The 9,731-nt window shown below is 37.1% G+C and overlaps 2 protein-coding genes across 3 annotated transcripts; both read right to left on the bottom strand.

The window, feature by feature from the left end:
* Positions 1-236: 236 nt before the first annotated feature.
* LOC108227320 (F-box/LRR-repeat protein 10) lies at positions 237-4,787 on the bottom strand. 2 transcript variants are annotated; one of them, XM_017402399.2, is made up of 4 exons: positions 4,490-4,778; positions 4,107-4,315; positions 3,780-3,873; positions 237-1,885 (listed from the first exon to the last, which is right to left on the bottom strand). In XM_017402399.2, exons 1-4 carry the CDS (start codon positions 4,691-4,693, stop codon positions 443-445), a joined length of 1,950 nt encoding a protein of 649 aa, XP_017257888.1. In that variant the 5' UTR covers positions 4,694-4,778; the 3' UTR covers positions 237-442. The 2 variants fall into 2 exon arrangements, with proteins under 2 accessions (XP_017257888.1, XP_063935520.1); XM_064079450.1 differs by lacking the exon at positions 3,780-3,873 and having other exon boundaries at positions 4,490-4,787.
* A 1,553-nt stretch (positions 4,788-6,340) lies between these two features.
* LOC108227321 (heterodimeric geranylgeranyl pyrophosphate synthase small subunit, chloroplastic) lies at positions 6,341-9,331 on the bottom strand. Its single transcript, XM_017402401.2, has 2 exons — positions 8,807-9,331; positions 6,341-7,380 (listed from the first exon to the last, which is right to left on the bottom strand). Exons 1-2 carry the CDS (start codon positions 9,179-9,181, stop codon positions 6,721-6,723), a joined length of 1,035 nt encoding a protein of 344 aa, XP_017257890.1. The 5' UTR covers positions 9,182-9,331; the 3' UTR covers positions 6,341-6,720.
* Positions 9,332-9,731: the final 400 nt, after the last annotated feature.

Below are 9,731 nucleotides of genomic sequence, written 5' to 3'. Positions count from 1 at the left end.
TTGTGGCAGAATGGTTGTTATCCTGCAACCAATGACATTGATAGGAATATATGAATATCCGTAACCACTTTCCAAGCTCTCCACATAACAAAGGGGCCTTCGAATCCACTTGTGTTTTTAACATGGGCAAGGCATCAGCCTTTTAAAGTTCTTAGAGAATTACAAGACAACAAAACAAAAGGAGTACACCCATAAAATTATTATATTTCTAGTTCAACAATAAAAAACACCACCCAGATATGAAGGTTTCATGCACCGTAAACAATTTACAAGCCAAGGATATCATACATAAGTCACTGATTATTGTAAATTTACCTACACGTACACATATTAATAAGAATAGACTAGTCACTGTGTAGTTTTACAACAAAGCACACAATTCTATTAAACAAGCAACCACATAATTTAGTAAAAGAAGATGAAAAATACAATACTTGGGAAATTAAGCCTCAACATCATCTGCAGCATCTACCATTTCTTCATCAGCAATCTCGTTATCATCATCAAGCAGCCACTGTTCAAGTTCATCAACTTCCTCATAATCATGCATGTACATATCATTTGAGTTGTCCCACTGGTTTGTCCCCAGCTCTTCACCACAATATGAAACACGTAGAAATGGTCTACTTCGAGCTAAAGCATCCACAAGCTCCCTGTTCACAAGCCCCGTCACACCTAACCATCTCAACCTAGGGAAATAAGGTTTCTTTAACCACCGGAATGAAATAGGGGTGATACCTCCACAATTAAATAGGTCAAGCAATTGCAAACTACTTCCACGCCAGGTGTCATCATCAGCCTGCATTGATGCTAATGCCATAACGGAAGTGTCACCTATGAGCGGACACTGTCTCATTCGAAGTTCCACCAACTGAACACGACTTTTTGCAAGTAGCAGTACAGTTGCATCGGAAAGGTTGGGAAGATTGGACAAGTCCAGTTCTCTTAGTTCTCTACTAGAAGATCCATCAAAGAGAATCGAGATGCATTTGTCCGTAAGCCTCTTGCATCCTCTAACAGACAGCGAAACAATCGAATGCATAACACTTTCTTTTAAGTACGAGAGTCCCACACAACTTATATCAGATCCATCCAAAAGTAATGTCTTCAACTTATGAAGTGTACCGATCGCTTTAAGAGAAGAATCCCCAAGGTTCCTACAATCTCTCAAGTCCAAAACACTGAGATTCCTGTTTGACGCCAATCGAACAAATGAAAGATTCGTCAAAAGATTGCACCATCTTAAGCTAACATGAGTCAGAGCCAAAGAAGTTGCATCAATATCATGAAATACCAGATCAGTTAACTGGCTCCCATAGGTCACCTTGAACTTGTACAAGCTAGTGCAAGAATGCAAGATGGTTTTAAAACCTGTATCAGTAACCCGACAAAATCCACCAAGACATATACTTTCCATACTTTCACATCTATCAGCCATGAGAAGAATCCCCAGATCATTAACACGCTTAAAATAGGTTGCGACAAACTCCTGGCTTCTGATTAGAGAAAGGTGTTTAAGTTTTCCATGTGGATTTATCAACTGTAAACCAGAGTTAGTTAGGTCTATAGTAACAGATGGTTCTATTATTGGCGCATCCCGAAGGTCCAGATGGGTCAACGAGACGAGGCTTTTAGATATTGTACCAATCATAGTGTCAGTAATATAGTCTACTGCAAGCCACAACTTGTGAATATTTGGTAAAATGGAACACTGCATATGACTTGGTGATTGTTGGGGCCCTAAAATTGGGCTAAGCAATTCAGTAACCATTACCGATGAAATATAACCAATCTCAAGGCAGGTAATTTTAGCAGAAGCCAAAGGCCAGACACGAGCAAAATTGGGACGAAGAAATATAGAGACATCAAACATCAAGCTCAAAGTCTACAAATAAAAAGCCAGGGTTAGAAAACTCAAAATAATTAGGGACGTCTGGGGACGCTAAATGAAATGCTAATTGTCAAAGGCACTAGATAGCAACAGAACTGCTATACAGACTTTATATGGGACACACAAGTTACGGATATGGAAACTTGTAAAGACCCCACTATATAGAACAAGTCCACACATAAATTAGAATAGAGACAAGGCACCAGAGATTGGATAACAAAGAATGTTGCATAGTAGAATAGGTGAATGAAATAATCATGCAAAGGTCATAAGTTTGTATACCCCCCCCCCCCCCCCCCCCAAAAAACCCAAAAAAAAAAACTACTGTAGTGGAGATGTATAATACATCCAGAAAAAGAAACAAATGGTAGCAAGCAGAGGTTGCACACAAGAAAATGATGCATAATAAAATGGGTGAATGAAGAAACATGTGCCACCTATATAATTTATAAAAAAAAAAATGCAAAGGTCATAAGTTTGAATCTTCATTCCCTTTCCCCATAAGCCCAAAACAAATGCAGTGGGAATATATAATACAGCATAAAAAGAAGGGAAAAATAGTACTCCCTCCCCACTCAAATCTATACAGTTTTTTTACATTGCTTGACCTGCACTTTAAGGCTTCTATAAAATATAATTCTACAACTTATTTTAAAATTTTATTGTTTCTGAATAAACATTTAAACACTAAACTTTTATTCAGAAGATTTTTTTTAAAAATAATTTCTACTCCCTTCATCCCCCTCAGTTGTTTACACGGGGGACGAGGGCTTGGCACGCATTTTAATACTCCATAAAATGTAGCTTGATAAATTATTTTGAACCTTTTTTTCTTCTGAATAAAAGTTTAATGTTTAAATTTATAACAAAAAAAAAAATTAAAACTAATTATGGAACTTGTTATATATGCGCTTTAAAATGCGTGTCAAGCAATGCAAAAAAAAAGTGTAAAACTAATTATAGAACTTGTTATATATGCGCCTTAAAATGCATGTCAAGCAATGCAAAAAAAAGTGTAAAGAAATGAGAGCGACAGAGGGAGTAAAACTATATTACACAAGAAGCTTGAAATGTGTGCCTAGCCCTCCGTCCGAAACGTATATAACTCAAAGGGACGGAGGGAGTAGCTAGTCTAGAGCTTGTTGTTAAGCTGCACTCTTTTGCAGACTGCCAAATGCTTGCGTACTTTGGATCTAGTAACCTGTTATACTCCATCTATTTTTTTACATAGGTCGTTTTACTTTTTGGCACACACGTCTAAGTTATTCGACTGCATATCTAAAATTATTGTTTTTACGATATTGTTTTATATATACTATAATAGTTGGGTACTATTATTTACAGAAAGAAAAATCTAAGAATATTAAATTTAACTATGCGATCAGAAGACTTATAAATGTGTGCCAAAAAGTCAAGCCGCGAATTTAAAAAAGACAGAGGAATTATTAATTGCGTCAACAATAACGGTTAAAGCTTGATTCTTTAATGTGCAAGTATATTTTATTTTGCACAGAAGCTGATCTTTAAATTACAAAGACATATACTGGAAAGTACACGACAATATAATAAAGAGTGTGACAATTACAATTAATGCATTAAAATTGATAATAACTTTCCAAAGTGTATGGAACAATGATATTAACACCAGACCAAGAAGACTTGTTTTAGAAAAGGAAAAAAACCCATAGACCTAACTACTAATTTCAACAAATCTAACTTAATTTGAACACTTGAGCTCATTAATTCGAAATGGTGGTTGAACCCAGCTTTAAGTCACCCTAATCAACATAAAACACATAATTTGACCAAAATATGTCCTAGTTCCGACTGTTGAACATAAAAAGCTAGTTCAGGCAGTGCTATATCCTTACTAGTGCTAAATTCTTACTTCCAATTGTGTACAACCAGTGAGTAATTGCTCTAGATCAGAAACACACATTGATCGCCATCTTTTATCAGCCACAGAACTCAAGTAAAGAGACCTGAAGAAAGGTAAATACAAGAAACTAATAACACCACCCAACTTACAGGCAAGTTTAACAAGATTCCACCAAAAAATCCTAAAACTATGCCCTTACCAACAATATATTTACCTGTTAAAACCAGCATCTACCTTTTTACCGTAGACAAGGTCGGAAATTGAGTAACAATTGAATAAATAAGAAAGTAGCGATCTTTACGGAGAATTAGAGGCGTACACAACAGTAAAGTATACCTGAGGAGTTTGCAGCGAATGCCGAGCTGCGAAAGGAGAGAGCCGCTAAAGTCAGCGCAATTGTGAAGAGAAACATGTCGAAGAGAGGGACGGAGGAGGCAATCGAGAGAGGAGTCATCGAGACGAGCGCAATCGAGATGAAGGGTTTGAAGATGAGGATTATTGGGGGGTAATAACGGCCTCAACAATCCAATTGACGGTGCTACATCCTGTAAAAAGCAATTAAAGACACAATAAGAGAGAGAGACAGAGAGAGAGACAGAGAGAGAGAGAGAGAGAGAGGGAGAGAGAGAGAGAGAGGGAGAGAGAGAGAGAGAGAGAGAGAGAGGGAGAGAGAGAGAGAGAGGGAGAGAGATGAGTATTGTATGTAAAATACAACTTACGAGGAGATGAAAGTGGGGGAGAAAAGAGAGGATGGTAGAAGCGGAGGAATTGAAAGATTTGCAGGTGGAAGCCGCGGAGCAGATGGAGGGGATGTCTAGTTTCGTCAAGATTGTGCCTAGGAGTGCTATTGGTAGGAGATCTAGGGTTTCGCTGGGGCTTGACGGTGGTGCTGGTTGTGGTGGGTCGGATCCCTCCGACGACATTTTCTTTTATTTTTCAACGATATGTCATCCCATTCGTCTTGGCGTTGCGGCTAAAATATTACCTGCTGCTCCGAATCGTTTTCTTTTTCTCTTTTATACAAAAGTGCACCTGTGTCCCTATATTTAGGAGCGCCAAGCACTTGTGACACTGACTCTTCAAAATTATCATTTATTATATTATACATCTTTAACTGCTAAACACGTTGTGGCTTGTGTATCACCATCAATTTATATCAACACCGTTAATTTTTTCAGGAGTAGTTTTGTCTTTTCAGCTGTATATATATATAAGTATCAATTTTTCACAAAAATATAAAAGAAACACAAAAACAAAAACAAGCTCAATTTTTAGAAGCGACAGTTGGTAAGAGTTAATTGGGGGATGAAAACAAAATTGGGATTCCACTTCTTCTTTAATTCAATTCCAGTCGATTCTCGATTGTTGGTGAAAGTGATTTTACTAATCATATCTGTATATACGAACTTTATTTGTTAATTGTGTATACTGGGATGGTGGATCGTGTCGCCGGAACTAGATATCGGAGGCAACGACGTTAGTATTACATGAGGCAAAGGAAGGCTTAGTTACAGGTGGTGTTGGGTTGGTAGCACGATGGTAGGGCGTCGAATGAGCCTGGGTTACAGGTGGTGTTAGGATTGGCACGGTAGAAGGGCGTCGAACACGGTGGCAAGAGGAGGCTGGGTTACAAGTGGTGTTGTTAAATACACTATCTAAGAATATAGTGTGTATATATATTTACATTTATATAAATTATAATAAATAACAAAATATATCTTCTTTTATTATTTTAATTTTAAAATAAATATAATTTTACAAACCTAAATTTCAGGTATTATTGGGCGGGATGAAATGTCAGGTAGATAATGATCTTGAGGATCAACAGAATTAGCGTATGAACGCTTAATATCTAAAATTTTACCTACATGTGATTTTGGTAGGAGTTGTGTTTTTGGAGGAAATATGTATATGAATTACACCCCACCACTTTTAGCTAAAAGGACAAGAGGGGTTGGAGATGCGCAAACCGTCTATCGAGAAAGTGAACGGTGATTCAGTTTTGTTACCGTCTATCGAGAAAGTGAACGGTGATTCAGTTTTGTAATTATCCATCGAGAAAGTGAACCGTAATTCAGCTTTATAATTATCGAACAACTTGATGTTTTGAAAAATATTTGTAGGGATTTTGTGTGGGTTTTGGCCCTCAATATCATTATATCCATCATTAAAGTTCTGAATATAAGGATCCAAAAAAATGGCCCTCAAATATCATTAAGTAACGTTACTTCGTGTGGCGTTTTGGTTATTTACCAAAGACGCTACATCGTCTAGCGTTTACATCGTCTAACCCTAACAGCCCTAACAGAATGCTACATCGTGTGACGTTTAATTAGATTAACGTTAATAAAACACTACATTGTGTTGCGTTTTGTCAGGATTAAAACAACAAAACGCCAAACGATCTAGCTTTTTCTTCCCAAATTGAAAACGCTAGATGATTAGGCGTTACTAACTGGTATTTAGGGCCATCTTTTCCAACTATGTTATTGTGGGCATTACCTCCACAATTTATGAGATCTGGGGCCATTTCTCGTTTCGTGTGTGTATGTAGATCTGCACTCGAAATCTGAAAGAACAACTGTCAAATCCAATAGCTGTCTAACTTCCAATGTAGTCATTAGAAACTGGCAAGCAAAAACATCAAGCCGATAAACTCCTACTACTTTTTTAATTAAGAATTACAAGATCAAAATCATCCTTTGAGAAAATGGCTATTTTTACAGAAACACATGTTCAAATCTGATGCCCGGAGAAGGCGGCAATACCTCATCCCTCGTCCAAACTTCAGGACCCGTTTCTTTCACAGAACGTGACAGCAGAATCATACACCATAACATTTTGATGAGTTTGTATTTCTGGAAACTCCCATCCTATGTACGGATTTGTGGTCTAAATAAATAGAACCAACACAACGATACAAATAATTACTCGAGGCTCTGTTCAACTATCACGCTTGACCACCTATAGTAAAACTTCTATCTGCTGCATAATCTACAAAGCTGTATAGCGGTAGCAACCTCTCCCCGTACTTCTCAAAACTATCCAACTCTCTCTTTGCCCTACCTCTAAGTTCCTCCGCTACTTCCATTGCCTTCTCCACACCATACACCCTCACGTAACTTTTACCTCCCTTTTTTCCCTTCTCATCTTGACTCCTCATTTTCTCTTCCAACACATCATCAACAACCTGATATAATACTCCGACAGCTCTACCATACTTTCTCAGTCTTTCAATCTCATCATCAGTGGCTCCTGCTATCAGACCTCCACACACAGCTGAACACTCGCCCATTTCACCATACTTTTTTTCTAGGACAAATTCTACAGAGTTCGGTCCACCTTCTAGGTCAAGGAACTGACCAGCTGCCATACCTGTGGACCCAACTGCTCTGGCAATCTCAGCTATCACTCGGAGGAGACGGTCCTCCGGGACAAGGCTGGAAGGTGTATGAGAAACAATGTGCTGGAAGCCTAGAGGAAATAAGGCATCACCAGCAAGAATTGCCATGTCAGTGCCATATATGGTGTGGTTTGAGGGTCGTCCTCGACGGGAGGGATCATCATCCATGCATGGCAAGTCATCATGTATCAATGAAGCAGCATGAACCTATTACAACAGAAAACACAAGAAGATATAGGTAAACACATACTATCTCAGATCATGAAGGCTGAAGCATTAATAAAATAGGCTATCAATTATAAGACAATCCAAAGAGCATTTTTAAGCCTTTCATATGTAATTTTAATAATCTCATGTTATGCAAGATAATACTTTATGTAAGAGACAAAGTTAAGTAATACCTCAAACATTCTAAACCTCCCATCTCACTTCTAAGCCATTTTCAAATTTTAACAAAGAATTTAACAAAACATATTTGTACACCACAAGATAATACTTTATGAAAGAGGGAGAAGGGAATCATGCACCAAATACTCTGACCTCTTATCTTTCTTCAAACCTTTAATCACATCATAATTAAAATGTTTATTGCAAAAGAATGGAGTTAAAATATCTCGGGTAATTATTTCATTTTTTTTCCTAATCACCCCATGTAAAATGAAGGCATATGAAGATGCATTACAAGGTAAATGACACCAGAAATGTGAATGTAAGATGAGTCGTGATATAAAGGTTTTGATCGTTACAATTTCATGTAGGCAGCATCTGCGTCCGTTCTCATCGTCACTAAAAAATGCTTTACATAAAGAGCTTCTTGCATTGAAACCATGGACATTGCAACTTCACTAGACTTGACTTTGAGGGCTTTACATATATAGGCCAATATAGAGAAACAAATCAAGCTAAAGCTCCCACACACATGTTTACACAGATGAGCACGACCGACCCATGTTCTCTTAACAGCTTTTAAAAGCAACATGTACTGCTTAGGTTAGGCTTATGTCCACTAATACAAATGACCATGTTTAATTAATTTTAACAAGTCTCTGGTTATAAGATAGTTACAGGCTAATAAAGGCAGTTAGACTTTATTAATAATATGGTAGACAGTGTCGGTCCTTTTCCTTGAGAATAAGCTACACATAAGACTAACTCAATAATTTTGATGGCTGTCCTATGTTCCCACTTGGGCTTCACTTACATTAACCTTTACCTTGTTATCAGAGGTATAATCAGCCAATCAGGAGTTGGTACCACTATATTCAAGCAAACTTGATTCAAAATAAATTTAACTTCTGCAAGCCCGAATTTCATATATAATAAACGGTACTCGTTCAAATGCAAACTAATTTAGTCTACAAATTAGAATCCGGTGAGTTTTATTGCCAACAATGATTTGTGATACTAATGTGACACATGGCTTGTATCTCCCTAAACTGATTTCTATCCTAGGCTAAAATGATTTGAAGCCCAAGGTATATACAAAAAATCGACAAACAATTCAATTAAAAATTCTCAAACAGAATGGAAAATCAGAATTCAAAAATCATCGAAGCTAGTAAATTAAATTAAAGATAGATTCAAAATATTGATAACCGGATAAGATGATGTATGAAAAGAAGAAACAACCAACCATTTCAAGGGCACAAGCAGTGGGAAAAGCAGCACGACGGTCACCACCTAAAAGCTCACACGCAGCCACGCACATAACGGGGGGAGCTCGTTTAGCACCATGAGCAAGAACAGAGTATCTCATAGCCTCATAGATCTGATTTGGGTATTGAACTTGGATAGCTTCATCAAGCTTATCATCAATTTCAGCTATAAGGGTACTCCAATAAGTCTTCAAATCGAAATGGGTCGTCGAGATTGATGAAAAAGACGTTGACGTTGATGAACACGTGATGATTCTTCTTCTTGTTTTCCCAGAAACAGAAAAGCGGTGGATGTTGGTTTGAACAAGGGGAGAATAAGAAGAGGAGGAAGATAGAATTGATGTGAAAGCCATGAGTTGAGACAGGAATGAATCAGTGAATCAGATTCTAGTGGAAGAGGTTGATGATAGTGGAGAGATGGGTAAGAAAGCAAGTGTGTATAGAAATCAAGGTAGTGATGTGATATGGGACGATGTGTTATGGTCTTTGGTGCAACATTCAATAGCAATACTACCACTTTTTTAGGTGCGTATACGAAGAAATTTTCAGATTTTTTTATTACATGATATGATAAACAAGTGGAAAATAATGATTGAGTGATAAATTTGTACGAATAGATATTATTATTATTATTATTATTGAGTCAAGTTCTATGGAGTACAAAAAATATTGGAGTATTGGAGTACAAGATTCATACAATATAATCTAGTGATCCAAAATCTTCATTTTTTGTGTTCTACAATATTTGTAAACATCCGACAACCTGCAGATTATGTTCTACAACATAAACATTGTAATCAAAAGATAGAACAATTACTTTTATAAATCGTAGGACATTATGTTCTGCAATATAACTTATAAGCATAACAACAATCTTAATGCTTGTTAAAGTTGAAAGATATT

The sequence above is a fragment of the Daucus carota genome, chromosome 6 (assembly GCF_001625215.2).
Source record: "Daucus carota subsp. sativus chromosome 6, DH1 v3.0, whole genome shotgun sequence".
Taxonomy (NCBI): domain Eukaryota; kingdom Viridiplantae; phylum Streptophyta; class Magnoliopsida; order Apiales; family Apiaceae; genus Daucus; species Daucus carota.
The sequence above is the reverse complement of the archived record's forward strand: the minus strand, read 5'-3'. Positions and strand labels throughout refer to the sequence as shown.

What these genes read in the sequence shown, in the direction of transcription:
- LOC108227320 (XM_017402399.2), bottom strand. Translation starts at nt 4,693, where the DNA reads ATGTCGTCGGAGGGATCCGACCCACCACAACCAGCACCACCGTCAAGC. An exon ending in TCCCCCACTTTCATCTCCTC is followed by an intron (nt 4,316 to 4,489) that starts GTAAGTTGTATT and finishes TGCTTTTTACAG; the next exon opens with GATGTAGCACCGTCAATTGG. An exon ending in ATTCGCTGCAAACTCCTCAG is followed by an intron (nt 3,874 to 4,106) that starts GTATACTTTACT and finishes ACCTTTCTTCAG; the next exon opens with GTCTCTTTACTTGAGTTCTG.
- LOC108227321 (XM_017402401.2), bottom strand. Translation starts at nt 9,181, where the DNA reads ATGGCTTTCACATCAATTCTATCTTCCTCCTCTTCTTATTCTCCCCTT. An exon ending in CTGCTTGTGCCCTTGAAATG is followed by an intron (nt 7,381 to 8,806) that starts GTTGGTTGTTTC and finishes CTGTTGTAATAG; the next exon opens with GTTCATGCTGCTTCATTGAT.